A 26,619-nucleotide genomic window follows, 5' to 3' on the forward strand; every position below is an offset into this window, starting at 1 on the left:
ATATTTCATTGATGGACTGACAAGACTGCGTTCCTTATTTTAATGTGTCGGTACGTGCATGCTTCAGCCTCTTGTCTCCCCTTCGTATCTTTGTCTTCCCTAGGGGGAGGAAATACCCTCTATGTGTTTTACTTCCAGGGATGCCGAGGTCCGCGAGAGGCCTGAAACGAAGCAGTTTAAGTACTTACTTAGGTCCATCCCGAGTATTTATTATAACAAAGAAATATAAATTAAATTTGTGATATCATGCATTGTAAGTTCTATATAAATTAATCATTGATTAAAGTATTTCTTCTTGTAACAATTATTGTTACCTTCCTCACAAAAATTACCTTTCTCATAAAAAAAGAATAGAAAAAAGGGAGTTATGAAAGTGTAATAGAATTCTAAAACTTTCAAAAAGTACAATCAAATCCTAAAATTTATTGCAAAAGTGCAATTGATTCTAAAATTATCAAAAAATGCAATTAAGTTCTAAAATTTGTCAAGTTAATACTATCAAGTCTCAAAACTTGTTAGCATTTTTCATTTATCAAGTTAGATAGAGTTAATGAAAGGACTTGACTGCATCAACTTTTCAAATTTTAGGATTTTGTTGTACTTTTTGAAAATTTGAGAATTCAATTACATTTTAATGACAAGTTTAGGACTTCCAGTATATTTAAAGAAAAATTGACAGCCTCTAATAAAGCCAAAAGCGAAACAAGCCACAAGCGGGAATGGTTGTGGAAATTTAGAATATTTAGCTAATATGCTATAATAAAGTCCCTAGATATGTGCGATTTTATTGGGTTGTAGCAAAATATGCAACCTGACATGATTCACGTGAGCTATATTTGCACGTTAAGTTCCTTATAAGCTGATCACTGAGCAATTGTATTCACCACGATCCTCATTACCTTGTAAAAGAAACACAAGATGGTAGAGCTTCCGAAAAACCACGGTATCTACTTCTTCCTCATCTTTCTCTTGCTCTCACTTGCCTCACAACTTTCATTAGCTAGGCCTTCCAAAGAACTCAAACCATGCAAGCACATTGTGCTCCACATGCATCAAGTGATCTTCAATGGCAGTAACTCGGCCAACACGACCCGGGCTGCTGTAACGAGTCCAGTTGGGCTTGGGCATTTTGCCTTTGGCCAGGTATTCATCTTCGACAATCCCATGACCAAAGACCAGAACCTGCTATCTCCACCGGCAGCACGAGCTCAGGGATTCTATTTTTACAGGAAAAGTGCCAAAAAAGTCCTAAACCTTTTGTCTTTGTGCCGATTTAGTCCTAAACCTTTTTTTGGTGCCGATTTAGTCATAAACCTTTTACGTTGTGCCAATTCAGTCCTTCCGGCCAAAATTGGCCGGAATTTGCTAACTAGACGCCGGCCGGTTGACATGGCGATTGGCGCCGCGTGGACTATTTTTAATAATATTTTAATATTTTTCAATTTTCAATTTTTAATTTTTAATTTTTTTAATTTTTTTCTCTTTGTCTTCTCATCTTCTTCCTCCGGCCCGGTCGCCGGACCTCGGTGACCGGCCGAGGTGACGGCCGCCGGCGAGGTCGAGGTCGACCTCGCCCGGCCACCGCCCGTGGCCGCGGGGCGGCCTCGCGGCGGCGCGAGGCTTGCCCTCGTCGGATCCGGCGAGGGTCGAGCCTCGCCCATGGCAGGCGAGGCTCAACCTCGCCGATCCGGCGAGGGAGAGCCTTGCCCGCCCGGCGTGAGGCCGCCCTCGAGGCTGGGTGGCGAGGCTCGCCCTCGCGGATCAGCGAGGGCGAGCCTCGCCGGCTTCGCGAGGAGGCGGGGTTCGGTCCTCGAGGTCTTATGAAACCGAGGCCTATCGTCGTCCTCCTCCGACACGTCGACGCCGGTGGCGTGGAGGCGAGCTTCGCGGCGCGCACCGAGAGCGCCTTCTCGGCGATTTTCAGGCTCGGGTCTTCGTTCGCTTCCTCGTCGTCGCTGCCGCCGAGCGGCACCGCGGACTTCGGCTCGTGCTCCGCGTCGTCTCCTTCGCCGAGCTTCGCCACCGTCGGCTTCGCTCTCCTCCCCATGCTCCATGCGCCGAGCTGGCGGGCTCACCCTCGCCGGCCATGGGCGAGGCCCGACCCTCGCCCGGATCCGGCGAGGGCAAGCCTCGCCACCCGGGCCTCGAGGGCGGCCTCGCCGCCGTGAGCCGCCCTCGCGGCCACTAGCGAGGTGGCCGGCGAGGTCGACCTCGACCTCGGCCGTCGCCTGCGGCGGTCGCCGGAGTCGCCAGGACGTGGAGGAAGAAGAAGAGAAGACAAAAGAAAAAAATAAAAATAAAAATAAAAAAATTGAAAAATAAAAAAATAAAAAAAAATTGAAAAATTGAAAAATATTAAAATATTATTAAAAATAGTCAACGTTAGCGCCGATCGGGCCACGTCGGCCGGCGGCGTCTAGTCAGCAAATTCCGGTCAATTTTGGCCGGAAATGACTGAATTGGCACAATATAAAAAGGTTTAGGACTAAATCGGCACCAAAAAAAGGTTTAGGACTAAATCGGCACAAAGATAAAAGGTTTAGGACTTTTTTGGCACTTTTCCCCTATTTTTACCATATGAAAACTGTTCCAAGCGCCTGGATGGCCTTTACCTTGGTTTTCAATTCGACGGAGCATAAGGGCACCATAAACGTCATGGGGTCCAATTTTATCCCGGCAAAGACTAGGTATCTATCGGTTGTCGGTGGAACCGGGGATTTTTTCATGACGAGAGGGATTCTAGAGATTGAGGAAGATGGTGTCGTCCCATTTGTGTATTTTAGACTGAAGATGGATATTAAGTTGTACGAGTGCTATTAGGAGCTAAAAGAGTCCTCAGTCACATATGCTACGTGAATTTAGGACTTAGGAGGAAGTGCGCGGCTAGGGTTTCGGATTAGGGGGCGATGTCTCTTCATGTTGCAATGTTGGTCAGTAGCTTTCCAAATAATGCTTGTCAAATTGTGTATCTTCAGATATATGATGAGATAAAGATGCTTCAAATGGTCAGGCCTTTCAGTCGGTGTCAATGTTTCATCACCGTCCATTTTACATGCTGCTATAGATACGAAAATCCTTTACAAGGTTGATTAATTTACGAAGAGATGTGGCAGTGTATTGTCCGGTGTTTCAGTACTACGTATCGGTTTAAAATGCCGCCCAGTCTATTTCAAAATGCCTTTTCAAAAACTATTTGAGTTAGTCTGAACCTAAATCGATTAGAATGACAAAAATAATACATATGCTTTATATCTTTTGAGACAATCTAATATAAGTCCTAAAACTTATCGTGATAATACACTCAAATCCTTAAACTTTCACTTTTGGCATTTAAATCCTAGAACTTACAACTTCGATGTACTTGAATCTTTCCATTGACTTAATAAGTTCTAAGTAGACGCTAAGTGCCACGTGGCTTTCTATTATTCTTTTCAATCTTACACGGCCATTCCATTGGAAATGACATGTAGATGGGCCGTTTGTTAAAGTCTAACAGAGTTAACGGATGGATTAAAGTGGACGTCGTACGTAACAAGTTTCAAATTTAAGTGCACGAAATAAAAATGTTTTAACATGCATCATTAAGACAAGTTTAAGAATAAAATGCATCAATCAAGTCTGAAACATTCTTTATTATCAATTCCTCAATATGCTCAAATATCAGAAACGAAAGAGTTTCTTTTGAGTCCTCCGAGATTGACTCCACCTTACCAACATCTTCTTTCCCCGATAATGATTTTACTAATTTTAGTAAAGTTCCATCCTTACTCAGTTAGGAATAATCCACCAGAAATAGATACTTTATTACGCTGCATATGCCTCCATCTGATCCCCTCATCGGCTCATGGTTGCGATTGATTTAATCCCGTTCTTAGATCTTACAAACTAAATAAAAGTTAGGGAAAATACTAGATACCCTCCTCACGTTTGGCCTAAACATCACTTTATATCCTCTAGTTTTCAAAATACCCCTTCATGTCCTCCCACAATATTTCACATTGAAAAACTAAACTGTCCTTGTTTCACTCAACACAAACCTTTGTTCATCTTGATGTCTGTTACTATTCCGAAACACCAACAAGGCTTAGTTTCTTCCACCCTCCACCACCCCTGCGGATGGACGCTACCCCACCACCTTCAATCGCCATATTTGGTATTGAGTCCTCGACATCACTTGCATGCTGCCTCAACAATGAACTCTCTCTCTCTCTCTCTCTCTCTCTCTCTCTCTCTCTCTCTCTCTCTTTGAGCTCAGCACTGGCGTTAAGCTCATTGCCAATGGTAGAGGCATTGCCTTCGAATCTAGAGGGTGGACCTCTAGCAATAGAATCGATGCGAATGGAGATAGAGACAAAGAGAGGTTGACAAAGAGGCCTTAGGGTATGGATGACAAATTCGAAGAAGAAGAAGAAGCAATGGTAGAGACATCGCCTTCGAACCTAGAGAGTGGACCTCTAGCAATAGAATTGATGCAAACAGAGATAGAGACAAAGAGAGTTGACAAAGGGGCCTTAGGGTCTGGACGACAAATTCAAAGAAGAAAGAGAAGAAATAGAAGCGAGAAGAAAAAGAAGACAAAGAAGAAAGAGAAGAAGAAGAAGAAGGAGAAGAAGGAGAAGGAGGAGGAGGAGGAAGCAGCAAGAAGAAGGAGAAGGAGGAGGAAGGAGAAGAAGGAGGAGAAGAAGCAACAAGATGAAGGAGGAGGAGGAGGAGAAGAAGAGGAAGAAGGAGGAGACAGATGCAAAGGGAGAAGAAAGAATCAATGAAAATTTGAGATGGTCAATCAAACATGACCAAGGACCGATCGACAATGATTGATAATTGATAGAAGGTAATTAATGATTGATTAACACTTTCAATAGTGATCATAACAACTTGAGAATCTAAATTTAATGTAGAAATTAGTCATAATGGGGACTAATGACTAGTCATTAAGGTCATTAAGTACACTTTTAACACATCCACGCAGAAAAATGAGGCGAAAAGTGTTTTGGCGAGAGATTTTAATCCTCGAAATATCTCCCAAAGAATAAGAGGCATTTTAAAATTTCCAGCTCTTTGCTTCCGAAATTTGAAACGAAAGAATCTTCAGGGGCCATTTTGATCTAAAGCCCAAAATATAAGGGCCACATTGTAATTTCCTCAAAGACAAAATCCCCGACAGTTGAAACCGAAGCAGATAGGGGCAGAGCACGTATTGGCGCTACATTCGGATTACTTATCTCCTTCCTTTTAACTTCATCAACTAACTTCTCTCTGGCCACAGAGACCAGGCGGGCAGCAACAACGAACAAGAGCGAGAGAGAATGCGAAGCATCACGCTCTCCGAGAGCGTCCTCAAGTCGCACTCGCTGCCTCCATCTCCAAAACATCCGAAACTCGCGCCCTGTCACCTCCTCTCCCTCAGTTGTCGCTTCAAGAACCGAGCTTTCAACCGCCCTGCTTGGGACCCAGTACCCATTTTCTGCAGGTAATCTAAGAAACATGTGTTTTGTATGGTTTCGAATGACTCTCTTCAGGGTTGTGCTTCATTCGGCGTGGGTGGCATCTTGGAATTCTTGCTAAGTCATTGTGGTCTTTCTGCTTTATTGAGCTCCGAGGAAAAATGGATTAGCTTCTTTTTGTATCTTCAGAGTGACGGAGCGAAATCTGTTCAATTTGATGTTGGCTATGCTAAGTTGTACGGATTTTGAGATGTTTGTTTGTTCTTTCGTAATTGTTGAGGTGGGGTTTGATTTTTACGCTGGCATTCCAATTTAATGAAGGAAATGCAAAGCTGGGAAGAGGTGTGGAAGCTTTTGAAATGGACTGATTGGCATGCCTTTTGTAGGTACAGGAGAGGGTGGAATGTGAAAAATTGCGAAGACCGGTCTGGTCACTTTCGGCTTAGAACTTCTGAGAACTGTGATGACTTTGTAAGAATCTTTGAGACCTGAAGTGTGTGATCCTATTTTTTTTCTTTGCTGCATTTGATTGGATCAGTCATTGAGGGTAATATGCAGTAAATCATGCTAGCAAGTTCTTGCTTGCTCATTCATCTTGTGTCGGATTTCTCTGCATCGGAACATTGTGTTTCGTGCTATTGGCATAACTGCTTACTTTGGAGTCGAACTTTCAGCTGATTTTTCTCAGTGGACATACTTAATAAATGAAAATGTGTTTTCTTGTCTCTTACTTGAAATTTTAATCCAAATTTTTCTTGTCAATACAGACCACGGGGTACATCAGTGATGAGAATAGCAGTGCATCAGAAGAGTCATTGCATAACATGGACAATTCTGGTGTTGCGCCTATATTTTCGGGGATGAGTAACTTGAACAGACAAGATAATACAGCTGGAGAGATTCTGTTGAGTAGTGCATCATTTGGTAATTTGGGAAAGTTTGTGTTTCTCTTCGGATTGCTCACGCTTCAAGGCTCTCAACCAGCAATTGCCGGAGACATTGCCAGTGGTTTGCAGTCGCTTCCTTACTTTCAGGACCTTGGTGATATTAGCACAGGTTTTGCCTCAGTTAGGGAAATCTCCCTTTAACTTTTGAATTTCAATATAAAAAGGCTCAATCTTTATGCATAGTTATTAATAAGCAGATGCTTTGGTGGCTCCAAAAGGTTTAGAAAATAAATTGTATCTCGGGATCCCTAAGCATACAAACTGATTCAGAGCCTTATCAGATTTCAGATCAGTTATATAAGTGACATCACAACTGCTGCAACAAGAATGACTGTCACTTTTCAGGACATGTTCCTATTCGACAGTTTTGTTGGACATTGTACTACTAACTAAAAGATACACAGTAATCATGCCCTTTAGACATGCACAGATTTCCCTTTAATCTAGTGATCTGATTGGTTATTGGATCAATCATCTCAACCTACCATCCAATAAGCTCATATTTGGCATTACCTACTATGTTTTACTAGAGTTAATTCTTTGGATAAAATTATGTCATTTACATTAATGGAGAGCTCTTATACATTTTCCCTTCATGCAGGCATTCTTGCTCATCTTTTCTCAGAGCTGGGAGATAAAACCTTCTTTATTGCGGTGAGACCAAAAATCTTATCTCTTGACTGGCTGAGTTAAACTTACGAATGGTATTAATTTGCTTGTCATAGTCTGATGCCAAATCTTATCATCAGTAAAGCACTTCTTTTCTCGGGATTTAGGAAGAGAAGGGACCTGATTAAGGTGCTCGTTAAATAAGCGAATGAAAACATCTTATATGTCCAGCACTGTGGGAATTCCCACAAGGGGCGTTCTTATATGTCTTTCTTCAGTCTGTGAACCTGAGAAAGAAGTTTGACTAAAACAAACCAGAGATTTCAAGGTTTCCCTGTTATGCCTGTTGAGGCCTTACATGTTTTTCTTGGATTAGAAATCAATTAAGTAGCTTTGTGAGGATGTAGTTTCAGCTGAAAAGAATTCTTTCCCAGACATGTGATACCTTTAATTAGAAATCAATTAAGTATGGCTTTGTTAAGAACAAAATGGATTGATATATTCCAGAACTGAAAAAAATCTGCCAATTTCAGGTGTTGTCTAGGTTAGCTTCTCTCTCTCTCTCGCATGCATGCACATGCACATGCACACACAGCATCTCTTCCATCTCTCTTTCGGTTCATAATCTGTTCTTCTTCCACTCATCTCTTTGTAAGTGTTTAGTCCTGCATAGCTTTGATGAAGTGCAATAACTCTTAATTTGTCTTCTTCCTTTTTGTAGGCTCTTTTAGCAGCTAGGAACTCTGCAGGCATTGTCTTCACTGGGACATTCGGTGCACTTGCGTATGTTACTGTGCCTTTGCATGGTGATTTAGATGTCCTTTTGCATTTTCTTTTGCTCTTTGTGAATCTTATTTGAGATATGAAGAGTAAAATCAAGAAACAGCAAGTAAGAAAAGCAACTGCCTCTAACTAAATAGTTATTCTCTCATCTGCACAAGACCTAAATCAGCCAGTCTCTATCCAACCCATTTGGAGTTGGTGATATTCTCATTTTCCATCTCTTATTTGTCTTATAGGTATAGTACTTGTAGAAACTTAGCTTGTTCATGCCCTTAGTGTCATTGGCAAAGCAGAAGTGTAATTGTTGATCCATGCTGCTAATTGCCATTAAAAAGACCAAGTATCTTGGGATAAATAGCCATGAATTACACTAGAAGGCGACAGCTATATCTTATTTATTTAAAATAGTTGATTGCCATCACTACTGAAGTCCATGTCAATTGTGCTTTATTTCAAGGAGACCATAGAAATTCTCTGCTGTTGGGATTAAAAGAAGTGCTTATTCTTCTGGACAGGATAATGACTGTTATATCTGTTGTTCTTGGAAGAACCTTTCACTATGTTGATGAAATCCTTCCATTCAGGTACTTTTGTTTCTGCTTCTCAATGCATTTCCACTGCACATGATCACTCATCTCTTATCCATTTAGCTATTGAGTGATGTTGACTATGTTGCTGGAGAAGTATAATAGTGTACTAATGACATCACAGGTTTGGTGAGAATGATTTGCCTGTTGATGACATTGCTGCAGTTTGTCTCTTGGTGAGTTTTGGATTGCTGCTGATACCACGAAATATACACAATGTTCTTGCTAGTTTGAATGACTTCTGTCAATAACAAGGAACTGTTTTTGTTGAGATATGAGCAGCATTGTTTCCCTAATTTCTGCATATCAGGTCTATTTTGGCATCTCCACACTTGTTGATGCCTCCTCCGATGATGGTCTTAAGGCAGACGATGAGCAGAAAGAGGTGAATTAAATGCTTGTTTCGCAGTTTGTCGAGCCTTTTTCCGATGCGGCACCTATAAATATGATATTTTTCTGGGTGTTATGTTCTCTGAAGGTAATATCACTTTGTTCTTTTTGAACCAGGCTGAATTAGCAGTTTCGAAATTTTCAGGAAATGGTGCTGGGATAGTAGCAGCTGCTAGTACCGTTGTTAGTACTTTTGTTTTAGTCTTTGTTGCTGAATGGGGCGATAAGTCATTTTTCTCCACAATAGGTGAGTGCAAAGTTTGAATCGTACATCTTTGACCGGTCAGTCTCGTCGACCCAACACACGTATGCATGCTTCGAGGCTTTATAGCTCCCAATGAATAACATGTATTAGGCCAGTCCAGTTCATCTTTTTCTTGTCTCTCTTACTATTCATTTGTAGCTTCCCATGTTCTGATACTTACATAACATTGGGAAGTTTTCTGCACGCAACCTCTGGCCTTTCCAACTCATTCTATTGTCTAATGCTCAAAATCTAGTTTAAATCTTGACTTTCTCTTTAGTGATTGGACATTTTTCTTGCAATACAGCCCTTGCTGCAGCTTCTTCGCCTCTTGGAGTCATTGGGGGAGCTTTGGCTGGACACGGTGTGGCAACTTTGGTAATTTGCTTCCTGATGAAATTATTTCTTCTACTTGCTAGCTTCAGGGTCGACGCGATTTCTTGTGTAAGAAATGGGAAGAAATATCCTTCTCCAATGTGACTATAAAGAATTTTGAGCAGTGAAAATTCTAGTAGTTCACTAGTAAGAAGTTGGCGAAACTTGTCGACGGGTTGTTCATTCTGATAGATCTCAATACAATTCTTGCAAATCAAAGGCACAATGCATGTTTGTGGTCAGATGTAACTTCGAAGCCCAGTTGGAGGAACGTATGGAGACAATTTCGATTCTCGTATGTTTGCGAAATGTCTTCAACTGTGTGCAAGATTATCGTGAATCTAAGGATGCTAATCGGTGAATTGTTACTCGAAACTTTGTGCAGATTGCCGTGCTCGGAGGTTCATTGCTGGGAACATTCTTGTCTGAGAAGGTATGATAATCAAAATCACTTCTCACTCAATTTACTCGTTCACCATGCTGCTATAGCAATATTTTTCTTAACGAAGGTTCGTCGAGTATACATTCTTTTAGTTGATTTGCCGTCCTCTCTTTACTGTACAGGCCATCGCCTACATCGGAGGTACTCTTTTCCTGGTCTTCGCTGCCGTGACATTGTTCGAGATCGTGACTTAGAGAGATTTCCACGTGTTCTGCACAAGCAAATCGGCGAGCAGTGATCGGCTCGAGAAGTCGTCACGAAACATCCATGCCTGGCAATTCGTAGGGCAAATTGCTTAGTGAAAGGATCAACCGCCATTTCTTTGTTAGACACCACTTTCTGTTGGGACAAGGATTTTCATCATTCTTTTGTTAGTATAGCTTCGACATGATTTCCTGCCGCGCCATATTCACGTCGAAATTCAAGTACTTCAAACAAACATACGGCAGAAGGAAAAGTTTTGGGTTCCTGTTCATCTTAGTGTTGATAGGAATGTGCATAATAATTGAGAACCGTCCGAACTACCCAGATCAGTCCAAAATTAGTGATTACCATGGAAACCGATCAAGTTCCCGTTTTCAATTGATTTTGGTACTTGATTCTTGGTATGGAATTGCCCATCTAGATCGGACCGGTATATATATATTTTAAAATTTTTAAGTTTTAACTTTTCAAGTAAAAATCCTAGTTTCAATCTTTGAGTTTCCTCATCTTGTACCCTCATCTCCCTCCCTCACTCTTTCCTCTCTCACTCCCACTCTCGGTCGCCTCTGGCCTCCAACCTCATCACTGGCTCTCAAGTCTCGTGTTTTTTCTAATGTGAGGACATTTTGACTGTTTCATGAATTCACCTAAGAACTGAATCAACGAACATTTTTAGTTTTTATTTTTAGAAATCCGGTCTTTAGTGAGCAATTCTAATTACAAGATTTCTATGTTAGAACTAGTTGTCCCACTGTCGATAAAGTGCATAAACATTCGCATCACACTCAATCTCATCTTTCTTACTAAGGAATGAAAACCAAAGGAATAATCCAAGACGCGGAACAAAAAAAATCTGGGAGGCTGGCAAAGATCGAATCGACGTGGGGCAACTCCCCACCATCGACACCGGTCTTTGGCACATCGGAAGGAATAACAAAGAATGGACTCGATGAGAAAGGAAAAATTCAAAGGGAGAATATAATTAGAGATCGGAATTTTTTGGACCGCCTCACATTGTTATTCTCCCTTTCGTCTTTCGAGGGGGTCTTCTTCTCCCCACCGCCATCCAATTTGGGTCCGTACATTCCTCATCGGTCCCCCAATAAAAGAGAGAAAAATGCTCCATTTTAGGTCTCTTCTCCCCACCTTCTCTCTTGTTCCCAATCATGCCAAAAATCGCATCATGTTTTAGCAAAAAGTCAATTGGCTTTCGGCATCGACCCCAAATCAATCATAACTATAGCCAATTGAAAGAAATGCCACCCAAATCTCGCGATGAAGCTACGTGGGTTTGAATTGATTTTCTATTTTCAGAAAGAGGCTCGAAGCGGGATAGAAACCGGTCTTTTTACCTCAGTTGTCATTTTTGGCATCTTGATGGCAATGCCGATCTGGAAATCGATAGTATGTGATTGTATCAGGATTTAGAAATCTACACCTCAAAAGATTATGCCTGGAGATCTAGAGTTGAGTCCATGTGCTCCCACGAAGAAAAGCCAAAAACGTTAGTTCGATTTGATCATTGAATCGAAATCAATTAGTTTGACGTTGTACGGTATATAGCATAATTTAAAGTTTGTCGGCTCTCTTCATATTCGATTGAGGAGGACATGTGCCCCCTGTAAAAATAGTACACTCGCCAGACGAGGCTGTCTCGCGTTGACCCACGTGGTTCAAGTCTAAAGCTCATTAATGCTGCTAATAAGCCAGTGCTAAGCCAGCTAATTAGATTAAATAATTAGTATTTAGTGGGCAGCCTCGAGTTCATGCATTTAGACACGATTGAGCCGACACTCTACTGTTCTAGATGCGGCTCGAGTCGAACATTCTAATATCTCTACACTTTAACTCGAGCCTGATTTTAAAAAATCCAACTTAGTAAGCGTCTCATAGAATTAAACCGATCAACTCTACTCGATTCAATTCAACCCGAGAGTTGAAAATACGGGAAAATAGGATTACTAGGCAACGACCAAGTTCGCGAGCTGCTTGATTTCCATACTCAAGCTAGCCGGACTCAAGTCAGACTCTAAAAGGCTCGATCAAGAGCTTTCTTCACGAAAAAGCTTGATTTAGGTACAATTTCATATGTGGGGGCATGCTGTGATTAATAATAACTAATTCAGGGGCTCACCTAACCCAAGACAAAACGAGATGACACGGGCAAAATCGCTCCAGGACGACGCATCGCACGTGCGATCCGAAGGGGAGGTGAATATTACAAGGCATATTCCTTCTCAGGAAGTACAAGGAAAGCACACGGTCCTTGTCCCCCCGCCCCGCTTTTCGACAGCCCCAAAAGTCGACCTTACGTTAATGGGACAGCGATGCGATAATGGCAAAATATTGTTAGAAAGCGAATGGGCAGAGAGGGGGGAAAAATAACACAAAAATATGGCGCCGAGAATACCGAAGTTAGGCAGCACGAAGCCTTGTCCGATCCCGCATGAAATCGACACATCTTTGTGGCCACGCCCGCCTAAGTCTATGCCTATACAAATCTCCCCTTTCGACGCTGTCGACCACGTCGATCGAAATCGAGCTCCCGACAGAACGAATCGAGTCGAGAAAATAACCGCCGTGTGGCCGCGTCCGTCGTCCTCTGCCACGAGCGAATCGACGTGCTGAGCCCCGAGATTACTCCGAGCGAAAGATGTTTTATTCTTTTTTGATCTGGTCAATAATTCTCGTACAAAAATTGTCCGAGGGCATCGAAATTCAGTGGTAGGGAGACCAAACGATAAGAGGGTACTTATTCTTTAATCCTTCTTTTCTTTCTTTTTTTTTTCATTTTTTTTTCCTGTGATTTGGAAATGTGCAAGAAAGTCCAAGTTCAGGTTCGGCTTTGGGTTATGCACCACTCTTTTCTGTCAAGTGGATGACCCCTGAAATCATTTTCTTTTCCTTTTTCTGGGGGGTAAAAGGACGCCGCGTTGAATTTCGGAAAATTCGTGTATCTTATCTTCCAAGGCCATATTCCTCACTTTATAATATATCTGCTTCAAACAAGGCGGAGAACCTCCTCCGATTGCCAAACTCAAAAACCTTGAACTAATAAATCAAAAGAGAACGAATTTATGTTTAATATTATAAAAAAAAATTCAAATCAATAATGACAAATTTAATACCGAACTAAGATATCCACGACAAATTTTTTATATATTAATTTTTATTTAATTTTACCATCAAATTCATGTTGAATAATACATGCCGGTTGAAGTGTATCGATTTTTTATTTAAGAATCGTAAAGAAAATATTGACATGGCCAAGGACAAGGAAAGCGGGCTATTTCGATAAAATTGACAATTATGCGTGCGTTTTTTCCCTGAAAAAAGAAGAAGCCGCTGTCATGTCACGTCCAGAGATTATACGAAGCGTTGCATGCGGGGTTTAGCTAAATATACGCGCACGGCATAGATTTCGGCATCGAAAATTCTCGAACGAACGACAGCGGATCCGATCGGCCGGTCCTAGAAATCCACGAAACCTTATCATGTCGTCTTCAGTCTGACGAGGAATTTCCAACGTGGGGACGGCGTCGGGGGTTGGTTGGGGAGGGGCCCCACGTAAGGGGTGGGGGGTGGGGACAGCGCAGCACCACGGACGGTGGCGAGCCGCGCTGCCTGCCCGCAGAGCCGAACCTAAAGAAAAGTCGGCGTTGACGATGACGAAGACGATGACGTGTCGGGGGAGGGAGGGAGGGAGGGAGGGAGGGGCCGTTTTGGGGCTTCTCGCCATCGTTTCGCCACGCCACCGAACTTGGCCTCCCGATGCCGACGAAGCTGCCTACTCGAATATCTCTTCCTTTTATTTTATTTTATTTCCTTTTTTTTCCCCCTTCTTTTTGTTTAGTTTAATTTAATTTAATTTGGGCTTTCTGCTTTGTTAGATAAATTGTTCTTTTTTTTTTTTTCTCTCTTGGCTCTCGGACCACTTCTTCGTGCTCCCGGGCATCTTGTCATGTGCACGATGCGAGATCACGCGTACTTCTCCCAAAATGACATTCGATTCCCCCCGGCTTCGGACATAGTTGTTAATCACAGATAATTCACATCACAAGAACCAGGAAAAAAAAAAAACAGATAGCCGGGATCACGAAACACGACTTGCTCGGGTGAAAGGCACAATGATTGTCGTGCTTCTCTTGGTAATGGAAGGAGTGAATCGATCGAAGTAGTTTAGGGTTTAGAGTCGAAGCGTAATTTTTATATGAACAAACTCAACGATGATGTCCCATTGCGTGTCTAGTACATAATAAGTTACTTGTGATGTTAAGATTTTAATATCTACTATTTTAGTACTATTCTATAGAGAACAAAAAAGTACCATGTGTCACTAAATGAGAAAAGAAGAAGCAAATGCCTATTTTACTTACCCATATTTTAATGTAGTCACCATCGCATCAAGTGCTAAATGTACATTATTTTTTTTCTTGAATGAACAGTTGACTTGGCATTATACCTAAATATCCATAAGGACCACATTCCCAATTTACTTAATCATCCACCTTTGGGGCTTTATTTTTTGTCTCGCACTAACACGTCCAAAGAATATAGCATCGACACAATCTTAAGTTTATTTTACATTTTTGGTTATAATAAACACCGATTTTATATTGTGGCGAAAATAAAAAGATCGCTCTAATATTTGTATTCTTGTAGTGTGATTTAGCTCTTAATAATTTTTTCATTTAGACCAAAAAAAACTCTCAATATATATATTTTTTTCATTTAGACCAAAAGAACCTCTTGATATTTTTACACAAGAAATATATAATTTATTGATGAATTACCGAGATAAATCGAGTCAATTTTGAGTAAAAGCTAAGTAGGGAAGATCTCTGTCCTTATCACATGTCATGCGAATCCTCGTTTCCTGCTCATCGCAAGAACGCCCGCCGTTCTGCCTCTCTCTCTCTCTCTCTATATCCGCCTTTGGTGCCGGCGCGCCATAAAAATCGCAGCGACCTGATTTTTCTTGGGCTACGCGAAGCATATCTCGGGTCATCAATCTTGGGTCTGCCCTGTTTTCTGCGGAGGGGGGGCCGGCTTCAATCCGCGGCAAAATCCGTTCTTGCGAGGTCCTTCTGCTGAAACTCTCTGTCGTCTCTTAGTTTTGATGCATCGCATCGCGACCCAGTATTGTTCTGAATTCGCTAGCTATCAATCCGTTTTGCTTTTCCGTTTCTTTTGAATTTTCGGGTGGAATTCTGGGTTCTCTTTGGGAAAGGAGGGAATTCAGGAATTCCCCAACTCGATGGAGCTTGTGGAACGGCTTGGTTTCAGCTTATAGCCGCGAGTCTCGACGAAAGTTCCCTGCTTTTTAGCATTTCTTCGTGGGTTGGTCGAGTTGTGGGGTTGGTAGCTGATCATTTTGTCTGTGTAGGATTTTGGGTATGTGTTTGTTCTTGAGATGCTTCTGTTAGAGCCTTTTTTATGCGTGTGCTTGGGCAATCCAATGATCATTTGCTTTTGCTTCTCTTTCTCTTTCCCTGTTTTCTGAGGATTCTGAAGAAAGATAATTTTTTTGCTCACTCGTGGGGTTTACGACCAAGAAAGATTTATGTCTCTAAGAGAAGTTTGATAAATTTAATGCTGAATTGAGCGCTATTGGTTGCTTGATAAATTCGACTCTATTGCACTCTTCATCTTGAATTGCTCTGTATTGGTGCATTACCTGAACAAGAGAGATCTCAATCTAGCGGTCATGTTTCCATCTGATTTGGTTCTGTTTTTGTTGTGCCAGTCAGCTCGCATGTGGTAGAAAAGATCTCTTTTTCTCCTCTTTATTGCTTGCTTTATCGTGCTTTCTGGGTGGTCATCACAAAGCGTTCCTGTCCATGACTGGTGGCAATTCGCATGTTTGTAGACATAATCGTAGAAATCAGTTTGGAACTTTATGAGAGATCTCTGAGTTTATATGATTTACTAGTAAGGTCATCTTTTTCCATCTTTTGAAGATCTTTGGATCACTACCTTTTTTTCTGTTATTAGTTGGCCATGTGGATTTGAGATCTTAAACTGGAAGACTATAGAAAGGCTGTCACAATTTATTATTTCCATCTCAAAGCTATGTAGAGTTCTTTTTAGTTGAGGCAGTGAACTATTCACTCCAATGTGGGTTGTGGTTCATGGCTTGAGATAAATGTTTAATTTGTAAGATGCCCTTCCTTTTCCTTATTCTAAAGGCTTTGGTTCTTATTTTTAATTTTAGATTGATTGAATTGGCTCATGCTGTATTGCAATCTCTCATCCTGATGCTTTCTTTAATTGGCTAGGGAAAATCATTAGAGAGTTTGTGGCTTGATCTTGTTATAATGACTTGGAATTAGATGGCGGATCGGTTGGTTTGATCTTTGTTTGAAACTCCTTGCATTTCCTTGCCTTGCCTTGCCTTGTTTCCTTGCGTGTATTCTGTGCCATGATGCAGTTGAAGTTCCTTAGGCTGTACCATGGATGCTCGTGGTTGGTAGTATATTTGAGATTTTAAAAGGGGATTCCATTTCATCTGGCAACATAATCATATTTCTTCTTTTGCTTTTATGAGTCAATCCCTTATCGTTGAAACATGGCTTCTCTTTTTTTCTTTGATATACTGAATGCTCGACAGCGGCCTGCCCATTTTCTTCGGCACATGGAGTTTCTTCAAATCCACTGGTGGGATTTGGATACTGTATAAGATTTGCTGAGGAGTTGGGGTCTGCTTTTTAATCCATAACACGTTACCTTGGTTCTCATTAATGCTTTTAGTTCCTCTAGAGTGATTCCAAACGCTGAACTTCTTAAATTTGCTAGTTGGTGTGAGCGAAGTAAAGCCTTCCAATATTCTGCCTATCAATGTGTCAAGAACTCAAGAAGTTGAACAACATTGTGCTTGGTTCTTTGTTACTTAATGTCTCAATTTGGTAACCATCCTAATGTCACCTTACCAATCTTGCTCTATCTCTCAACTTTTTGCTTATAGGATGATCTACGGATTCGGTTTCATCTCGCAACCTCAGCTCGTCCTTTGAAGGGTCCTAGCTGGTCTGAAGTGCTCATCAATAGTGTAGATTATTATCTGAGGAAATGGATCGCTGTGATACTTCAGGTTTTGTTAGCGGAGGAGCAATACACTGTTTGATGGACATGTAATGTAGATATATTTTTGTTTTTTTTTTGCTAATTTAGACACATCAGAAATCAGGCAGGCTGCCACACACTGCTGTTTAGATCAGACACATCAATAGTCATCTCATGGACCCTAGATTTCAGAACTTGGGTTTCGCTGCCAATTCTTCTTCAAAGGCCTCCAAGACATTGGGCAATTCTTCTTCAAAGGCCTTCAAGACATTGGGCAGTTTACCTCCTGCCCAAGGAACGGGTGTTAAATATATTGCTGACCCCATTTTACAACTTGATTCCCCTGCTTCACTTCGTCTCTTGTCTGCCTCGAAGGGAGTCAAACGCAAGAGGAAAATGATGGATGACTCCATCAACTGGCAAGTTGGCTCTTCCCTGTATCTTGGGCTAGGTCGGCCTTCAAGCTCCTCAGACAGCAAGGGAAGTTCAGGAACTGCCTGCACCACAACATCTTCAGCTAAGGAAACTGACGAGGAGTCATCAATGGATCTTGATCTGGATTTCACTCTGAGTATTGGCAATGACAAAGCACCTTCCAGGAAGAAAGTTGCTAGTCCTGATCCGCAACCTAAGGTTGACCTGGAGTTAAGTCTCTCTACTGGGCCTTCTGAGTCTGGTTTAACCTGCATTCATCCAAATTCCTCTCAAATATGTTCTGGCCTGGAGATTCCCTTATGCATTGGTAGGTACACAAATGTGGACGAAAGATCAACATCGAGTTGCTGGAAATCAGGGATATACTTGGATCCTTTCCACAAGGTGAACAAAGAAAATAGCTTCTTTCAGAACCAGGTTTCTGAAAAGACAGATTTGGTTGCTGCTGTTCCAGACCTGTCTTCAAGCGTACTATCTACTCCAAGGAGCTCAATCACCTGTACCTCTAGCCAGCGGAGTAGTGCTTCAAAACTGTGCCAGGTTGAGGGATGTGGGAAGGGGGCAAGAGGTGCCTCCGGGCGTTGTATATCCCATGGAGGTGGCAGAAGGTGTCAAAAACCTGGCTGTCACAAGGGGGCTGAGGGCCGAACTGTGTATTGCAAGGCCCATGGAGGTGGTCGGCGTTGTGAGTTTCTGGGATGCACCAAGAGTGCAGAAGGGCGCACAGATTTGTGCATTGCCCACGGCGGTGGTCGGAGATGCACTCGCGATGGTTGCACTCGAGCTGCACGAGGGAAGTCAGGCTTGTGTATCCGGCATGGTGGAGGCAAAAGATGCCAGAAAGAGAACTGCACAAAGAGTGCCGAAGGCCTGTCAGGTCTCTGCATCTCGCATGGAGGCGGCCGCCGCTGCCATTATACAGGGTGCACGAAAGGGGCACAAGGGAGCACTATGTTTTGTAAGGCTCATGGTGGGGGTAAGCGGTGCACGTTCGTGGGTTGCAACAAGGGTGCTGAAGGGAGCACCCCCTTTTGCAAAGGTCATGGTGGGGGCAAGAGGTGCGCCTTCCAAGGCGGGGGAGTTTGTTCCAAGAGTGTGCATGGTGGCACCAATTTCTGCGTGGCCCATGGGGGTGGAAAACGTTGCGCTATGCCTGAGTGCACAAGAAGTGCGAGGGGTAGGACCAATTTTTGTGTACGTCATGGTGGGGGCAAAAGATGTAAATCTCATGGGTGCAGCAAGAGTGCTCAAGGAAGCACGGATTATTGCAAGGCCCATGGTGGTGGGAAGAGGTGCTCTTGGGGACAGCCAGGGTCCGAGTTCGGGGATCAAAATACTGGTTCATGCAACTCTTTTGCTAGGGGAAAGACGGGTCTCTGTGCACTCCACAGTGGATTGGTGCAGGATAGAAGAGTCCATGGGGGTCTCAGTGTGGGGCCTATACTACAGGGCCAGAAAGTAACGCAGCCTGAAGAGATGGAAGAGGTTGTGAATACCGAGGATATGAATATTGATGTTGGAAATATCTGCAATTTGGATTTGAACCAATTTGAGCCTGGTAGTTCGAAATTGCCCATTGCACAAAGCCCTTCTGACTCGTCGACCGTTGCTTCAGAAGGTAGGGTACACGGTGGTAGTCTGATGGCAATGCTCAATGGTGGCATCGCTCTTGGCTCTGACAAGGACATAAGCTTAGAAAGCGATGAACCCGAAACAGGGAAGTCATTGGTGGTGCCACAAAGGTGGATATAAAGCACATTAGGCCACTCTCTCCTCCAAATTATAGTTGCTGAGGTTTCCCTGCATGTTTTCCATCTGCCAGTTCTGGTTTGTTTGCGTTAGGTTGTAAGTTTGGTCATTATGATAGAAACACTGGAGCAAAACTAAGAGGTTATGAGCTAAGTAGTATTTAGGCATAGCCTATGGCAATTGTGTTTTTCATGAATTCTCTTGTACATGTATATTGTTATCCTCAGGTCCTTATGTGTAGTGTTTCGTAATAACGTGTATGACATTTTGGCTTAAATAATAGCTCCTTTTCACCATCTGGATTCACTGGTGCTTGCTAATTAGTGTTTCAGTTATTTTTAAGTGCATGATTATGTGATGCTAAAAAGCTCAGTAAAGTTGGCTCCAGTATACTCTTCTGGTTCTACTGTAAATCTGTTTCTACGTGTTTTGGAATTTCTTTCCTCATCTATACGTTTCAATTTGAGAATTGAAATTTGTGACGAAGTTGCAAATTACATGGACTCTGTCCGTCGGAAACAGTGAATGTATCTTTACACTCTCCAGTTACAATCGCAGAGCTATAGTTTCAGTCATTCACAAGCTTCACGAGGACATGCATAAAGAAATTGAAGACTTTCTGTGAAGATTTGACAATTAATACCGAGTTACTGTATCAGTGTCTCCGATGCGTTGAAAATTTGTTCATCTGTCTAAGACACTAAAACGGGGCGATCCACGCCAAGCCCCATTGGCATAAAAATCTGCTCATCCGTGTAAAACGGTTCAAGCCATGTCAAGTCATGTCAGTTTTGAGTTAGTTTTGAGTTGATTGGCCACCCATAAGGAACCAGCGGGAAGTGACTACAGATGCACAGAGTCCAGTTGATAAGAATGCAGGTGCATGATCACGAGACAAGATCGCCTTCCATCCCGTGACACTTCCTTTCTAGTGGAAAACTTTCTGCTCTGTTCTGGCTTTGGGCCCGCCAATGGTCAAAGGAATCAATCCTTCTCATTGACGTAAACCTTAACGGGTTCCCTATATCTCCTCTCCGCAGAAAACAATCATATTCCTCCTCATTCTACGACATTCACAATCACAAACCAAGGATCAAGAAATCGAAAGATTGTTTATTTATTTTATTTTTTTCCTTTTGTATTGCAATGCAACTCTCTCATTTATCTTGAGTCTCTCTTTTCTTTTCTTGGTCACAAGCGAAAACCAGGTATGGCATGTGAGTCAAGTAAAGAGAGGAACATCAAAGGAAAGGATGGTCGGGCTGCATCGGATGATAACAAGAATTTGGGCTTTAGAACATTGCTAGCCTAACTTTTAAAGGTTGGATAGTGCTCTAAGATAAGAAAAATAATGATATTTAGGGATTAATAGAAAAGGTGAAGTAAATACCCCTATACATGAATAATATATGCCGTGGAGTTCCAAGTAATGTTTCATTAAGATACCCAACAGCAAAATTATTTCATTTACACATTGAAATACAAGTTAGTCTCTCTCCCCTTGCGGTTAGTGTAATTCCGGTGCTGGGAGATTTGCAACTCTTGAACCGAAAGTCACCCGTTCAAATCTCACAAATTAGATACAGACCGCTCTAAGTTAGAGCTGCTTGTATAGATCAAAGGCCTTGATTGCACACAGATAAGTGTTATTTGACGTAAAATCTTAGTAGTCTTATGTCTATATCTATACATAGGCCGTATGAAAAAGTTTGTCTACAAGCAAACTTAAGATAAATACACATCTGGGTTTTAAGTTTGATAACTATATTTATTTTGGCAGATGATGGATATTTTTCTTTCACGGCAGCAAGCATGAAAAATAGTTTACATCAGTGATGTTGCTAGTAATAATCCTTATTTATTTTCCTTGACATAAAAATGTTCAAATCGTTCTTTTTACTTTGATTTATTATATTGATGATGTTTCTATTAGGTTTCTTCTTGATTCGTTATTTGTTTTGCCTAGACATAAAGTGTTTCTGGTAAGTTTCTTCCAGAACTAGGAGAGAGCCAGTGAGGTATGCAAAGCCCTCGCTGGCCGCAGTCAAATAAAAAAGAAACATCAGCAATTTCTAACAAAAATGGATGGATATACTCAATTGGCAACATATGAAAAGGTCTATAACTCAATTGTCACAGTTAACATGTTTAGGACTAAAATGGCAAAAGTGCAATAGGTTTATGACTTTTTTAGTAATCGACTGACATTTTACTGGTCAAATATGGTTTGCGTACTGTTAATTGCAACTGATATTGCTAGATTCTGGATTCTGCACCCATAATCATCATACTTAGAAAAACACTTCATAGATTGTATTAAGCAAGGAAAAAAAATTAGAAACTTGTTCCATCCATTGGCCCTTGTACTTTGATATTACATAATCATATATGTATTATGGTCATGAAGCCTCGTTGTTCTGGTTTACAAGAAACTTCCTTCATCTATACCCCATCCTTTCTCAGTATCATGTGAAGTGAACATCAGTTTAGTAAGTCGTTTCAGTCTCTCACAATTACAGGGCCTCGGACTTGAACTTGGCCAACTTAGAGAGCTCTTCGACTGCTTCGACCAAATGATCCAACCTAACCACGAACTCGATGAGCAGCGAAGTGAACGTTGCGAGGGAAAGCGAAGCGGTGCTCTCGAGTTTATTCATTATTGGCAGAAAATCCATGTTCAATGCCCCCTCTTCTTCAAACGCATCAACTTCCCTTGATGGCCATGAATAAAGCCTCCTCGACTGCTTCCTCATCATCTCGTGGTATGTCTCGGGCTGCACAATAGGCCCCGAGTTTTGCTCGCCAGAGTTTTCGTCGGGCTTTGGATTGAGCGGCCTGCTGATGGATGAGTTTTCGGGCGTGCCAATGTGGGCTGTGAGGAGATAAGAATGCAGGTCTATGGCGCCTTGCAGCTTCTCGGTGGAGAAGTGAACTCTTTTAAGCCGAGAGGTCTTGAGCGTTCGCCTCATGCTACTAATGTCCTTCCCCAAGATCCTCACCAGCTCGGCTGCTTGACTCGAAACATCATGAATCTCCGAGCGGAAGGCAATCCGGAGTTTGTGTGGAGCCTGGATTAAATAATGGATATCAAATTATACATAAGTTCAAAATGAATTGTGTATGCTGTAGAGGCGGCAGTGGTTCACGAGCTTATTAAACGGCCCATTTTATGCATCCGAGCGCTCACATACGTATATGATCTGCATGGAAGATGTCTTGTATATACACTTGGAGAGTTTTTTTCTGCATAAACTTTCCCATTTTTCCTAAATAGAATTATACTAGCGACGTCCTATTATGTGCAAGGCTTTGAACGGTCAGTTTTCGAACAGTATCATCTTAAAATATGCTTCAACTGTGCTTATACAATGTGGTTGAGATTCCCAGGTTTCCTGACACAGTGACTTCCCAATTTTGGATTGGAAATTCACTTACAGGGTCACGTTGAGAAACGGCAGCCAAGCTTCTTTTCTTTATGATCTCTCCTTTTTAGGGAATAGACTTTGTGAGCAGGTCAGACGAATCTTTGCGTGACTACAAATAGTTGCAGCGAAAAAAGCCCTCGATTATGCTTAGAATATAGAACATATGCGGACGCGATCGGGACGCGATACAAATCTTCTGGTCCCTTTCGATGACACAAGTTACAAGCCCATATTCTTCTCTCTCAACCGGGACAAACAACAGGAAATGAATAGATGTTGTGGGGAACCTGACAATTAAACTAAATTTATTAAAAAGCATATTCTTTCCTGTTAATTCTGGAGGTCTTGAATTACTAAAACCAACACAGCCGAGGTTTTTCTTCTCAGATTCCTGGCTGCCAGCCACTCGACGTACAATTAGACCATAGGACGATGGTTATGTTCTGATTCCTCCCTAGTGTATAGTGTATATTCCATTTCCATCTGATAACATGTAATCGAGACACGAATGCTGGAAAGCGAAAGGATAAAAGAAAAAGCCGACGCGGTGTGCACACACAAACCATACCTGAATCTCTGAGTGCAGGACACCATGAAGAGCCATGACCTCGTAAGCGCAGTATCTCAAGACTGCCCCAACTTTTACATACTCTGACCACGGGTAGAAGAAGTGTCGGAATCTTCCATGAGGTGGCTCCCATTTCGCTGAAACCGCCTAAAATATTGGAGCGCGAAAACGCCTCGAGTTAATATACGTTAATATCGCGATATCTTACCCAAAATAAAAAATAAAAAAATCGTGAATCGCGATAGTCAAAGGTCTCAAAACATATATTAATGGAAGATTATTTGAGATATAAGTTAGGCTAGGAAGGTTGTACCAAAGAATCAAGCTTCGCCGAGGAGTTCAATGTTGCACGGCATTTCCGGTAAGCAGGCTCATCAGGAAATTCGTCCATGATTGTCTTGGAAAACTCTGGATGGACTGTATCGTCGTCTTCCAAATATTTCTTCACGCACTCTAAATAAAGAATAGGACGTTGCATCACTTTCGAAGGTGATGATTCAGTTCTAATACGCTGATGGTATTGGCAATATTCAAAATAGAAGCAAGGCCTAAGAGGATATTAAAACAGGTCCTAAGCAAGGCCAATGCCCTCTAGATCAACGGATAGAAAACTCACCTTCTAGCGAGTCAGCAACCGAGTCGAAGCTCTTGACCAGTTCCCTGTGCAGCTGCTCTCCGGCCCAGATAGGATGAACAAGCACATTCACTATGACAGCCACGAACCCTCCAATCGCAATTGAGTAGAGCCTATCCATCGCCGTCTTTATCGGGGTTCCCATTCTATAACCGGATACTATTATCAAGCAGAAGGTGAAGAGTATGACCCTGAATCCATACTCATACGGAACGAGCGAGGGCCACAGTTTCATGAACGATGTAACAGTTCCTGTACCAAGAAATGGGCAACAAAAAAAAATCCAATGAAGTTGCATACTTGATTCGTTTCATGTGGCAAACCAGAGATGCATACCAACGAAGAAAATGCTAATGCCAATTATAAAAGGTTCAGCAATCCGGCCAGTGCATAAAGCGAGCTGAGTAACCAGAATGGCCAGGATCCCTGCAAGCAAGCTGCCGAGCGCCCGGTTGAATCCTCGGTTGAAAGTAGCACCTTGAAAAATTTAGAAGAAAAAGTCATACATCAGAAACTCGTTGTATATGATCAACACTTCGGTTGCTCAATGCGTACAACATCAGTAAACTAATCTGTTTGTTTCAATTAAGCAAAGGATGTTTACTTTTTCTTGGTAAACCTATTGTACCGATTTAACTTTAGTTGCAAATCTTTCAATTATATCAAGACAATCCTAAACATGTTGGTGAAGATGCAATCAAGTCCTCTCGCCTGAATTTTCTAGCGTGTTGGTCCAATCATCGCAATCAAATCCTCTCAGCCGGTAAGGTATTAGACAATTGCCTAATCTAAAGTGTTCTATTTTTTATTTTATTTTATTTTCTTTCCTTCTTTTCCATGGATCCTCTTCAAACTCTAGATCATTTTCTACCTTTGGATCGTCCATTGCTCGTTACCTTTGTGCACTTGAAGCCACCATCGGACTCCGCAAACCGCAATCACTCGGCATTGGATTCAAGGTTCGTGAGCCCAGATTCAAGTGCGTGGCGTCCTGTTCTTTTCTCTATAGTAACCTCGATTCACAAAAGCTCTAAGATGTCATCGTCATGGAGCAAAGGTTTTTATGGCACGATCATCGAGAATATGGCCAAGATGATTCATCATGCCATGAACCTTCTAGTGTCTAGAGTTTCACGAGCCGTAGAATACTCTCAAGAGTATAATGGGTAAGGTAACCCTGCATTCGTTCTGGTAATTAATGAGGTCTCATGAGTACTCTAACATAGTTTCAAGGGTATAATGGGTATGATACACTAGTATTCATTCTTGAAATTAACGGGGATACTTAGTAGATATAGAACCATTAGATCGAGTCGTGTGGAACCAAAGGTGCTCATATAAAGATAGGGGGAGGGATCTCACATATCCAATACAATAAGAGTGATTGAGCATTCTATCTATGTTTCTCTTTACAGGAAGTCTAAGCTTAGACAACTTCAGTAAGGGGCGAACGAGTCAAAGGAAGTCTAAGCATTGCATGGTCGCTGCACGCTTACAGCACTGTTGCCGTGCAATCTGCAGGGTCAGCCTGTGGCAGATGTCACGGCATACATGAACATTAGGCAATCATCCCAAGAGCTCAATTTCCATTTTTTTACGAGTAGCACAAGCATAAAAATATGCATGTATGTATGATTTTGTCGCTTACCAACTGTATATTCAAACATGATGGCAACGGTGAGGATCGACCAAATAATGTTGGTGCCGAAAATTTCATAGGGCGCACGGAACAATATCAGCAAGGACACTAGCAGAACAGCTAGCCCAACTTTGAGAGCAAATATCACTCTGTTGCTATCTTCCTTGCAAAATTCCCAGACCCTCCACAACCATGCTTTGCATGAGAACCCATCATCATTCCCGAACTCCTTCCCGCTTACCAGGTGGTTATTACTTTTAGTAGCCGAAGGAATGTTGATTTCGATACTACCCTTCTTCCCTTTCATCCTTCTGAGGTTTCCAGACAATCGTGCTTCAAAATCTGGCAATTTGCTATTGATTTAAGTCCAATATTGAGAGTGCTAAATGAGGAAGGAGACCTTATATGGCTTCCCAAAACAAGAATGCTTTGGTTATATATGTGCGAAGGAATGTGAGCTAGCTGTAGTAGGAGGTGAAAGGATATAAGGTGCGTTAAAGAATTTGTGGATGAAAAAGATTTGGAAAGGACAAACTGATTTAAAGGAGTGGGTTGTAGCTAAGTTGTTGGGCAACTAGGGAGGGCAAAGTATGTCTAGTCGGAAGTAGATGCATAGGGGAAGAAGAATAATACTACAATAATAGAAGAGACAATGAGGTAGGAGAAAGGAAAAGAAAAAAGGGAAAAAACAACTCAAGATAAGGAGATGCTTAGTCTCAATAATGCTGCGATGCACAGAGAATTAGAATCTCGGAAGCGGGTTTCGATCGCCACGCTTGCTAGCTACTTCGAAATATTTTTGTTGCCGTAAATTTCTCTTTTGCAAGAACAGTTGTTTTTTTTAGCAGCAAGAGATAAGACTTTGTGTCAATTCATACAGTGAGGTGATGCCAATTTTCACCATGCATGAATATGTGAATGACTTATATGATTTGCCGAATCCCAATTTTCCAGTGCAGTAAGTGGTCTAGGGTACGGACATAAATCCGGAGTTTGGTTGTTGTAATTAGACAGGCCGCTGAATTATTCAGATTATTGGCGAAAATGACCTAAACTTTCTTGAGGTGATTCCTCCCAATGCC

General features: G+C 41.9%; 4 protein-coding genes across 4 annotated transcripts; 3 read left to right on the plus strand and 1 right to left on the minus strand.

Annotated features, from left to right (window-relative positions):
* Positions 1–918: 918 nt before the first annotated feature.
* LOC120292607 (dirigent protein 5-like) lies at positions 919–2,820 on the plus strand. The gene is made up of 2 exons (XM_039310879.1): positions 919–1,228; positions 2,576–2,820. Exons 1-2 carry the CDS (start codon positions 919–921, stop codon positions 2,818–2,820), a joined length of 555 nt encoding a protein of 184 aa, XP_039166813.1.
* A 2,375-nt stretch (positions 2,821–5,195) lies between these two features.
* LOC104441698 (GDT1-like protein 1, chloroplastic) lies at positions 5,196–10,345 on the plus strand. The gene is given in 13 exon segments (XM_010054885.3): positions 5,196–5,470; positions 5,831–5,915; positions 6,212–6,511; positions 6,993–7,005; positions 7,008–7,045; positions 7,722–7,783; positions 8,299–8,367; positions 8,495–8,546; positions 8,681–8,755; positions 8,878–9,007; positions 9,312–9,382; positions 9,765–9,812; positions 9,944–10,345. Coding segments are annotated over 13 exon segments (1,179 nt in total). The 5' UTR covers positions 5,196–5,306; the 3' UTR covers positions 10,016–10,345.
* A 4,542-nt stretch (positions 10,346–14,887) lies between these two features.
* LOC104441699 lies at positions 14,888–19,591 on the plus strand. Its single transcript, XM_010054886.3, has 2 exons — positions 14,888–15,106; positions 16,990–19,591. Exon 2 carries the CDS (start codon positions 17,262–17,264, stop codon positions 19,272–19,274), a length of 2,013 nt encoding a protein of 670 aa, XP_010053188.2. The 5' UTR covers positions 14,888–15,106; positions 16,990–17,261; the 3' UTR covers positions 19,275–19,591.
* A 2,012-nt stretch (positions 19,592–21,603) lies between these two features.
* On the minus strand, positions 21,604–26,092 carry LOC104441700 (aluminum-activated malate transporter 9). Its single transcript, XM_010054887.3, has 6 exons — positions 25,547–26,092; positions 24,235–24,375; positions 23,881–24,150; positions 23,578–23,717; positions 23,265–23,411; positions 21,604–22,339 (listed from the first exon to the last, which is right to left on the minus strand). Exons 1-6 carry the CDS (start codon positions 25,842–25,844, stop codon positions 21,785–21,787), a joined length of 1,551 nt encoding a protein of 516 aa, XP_010053189.1. The 5' UTR covers positions 25,845–26,092; the 3' UTR covers positions 21,604–21,784.
* Positions 26,093–26,619: the final 527 nt, after the last annotated feature.

Source organism: Eucalyptus grandis, chromosome 4 (genome assembly GCF_016545825.1).
Source record: "Eucalyptus grandis isolate ANBG69807.140 chromosome 4, ASM1654582v1, whole genome shotgun sequence".
In the NCBI taxonomy this organism is placed as follows: domain Eukaryota; kingdom Viridiplantae; phylum Streptophyta; class Magnoliopsida; order Myrtales; family Myrtaceae; genus Eucalyptus; species Eucalyptus grandis.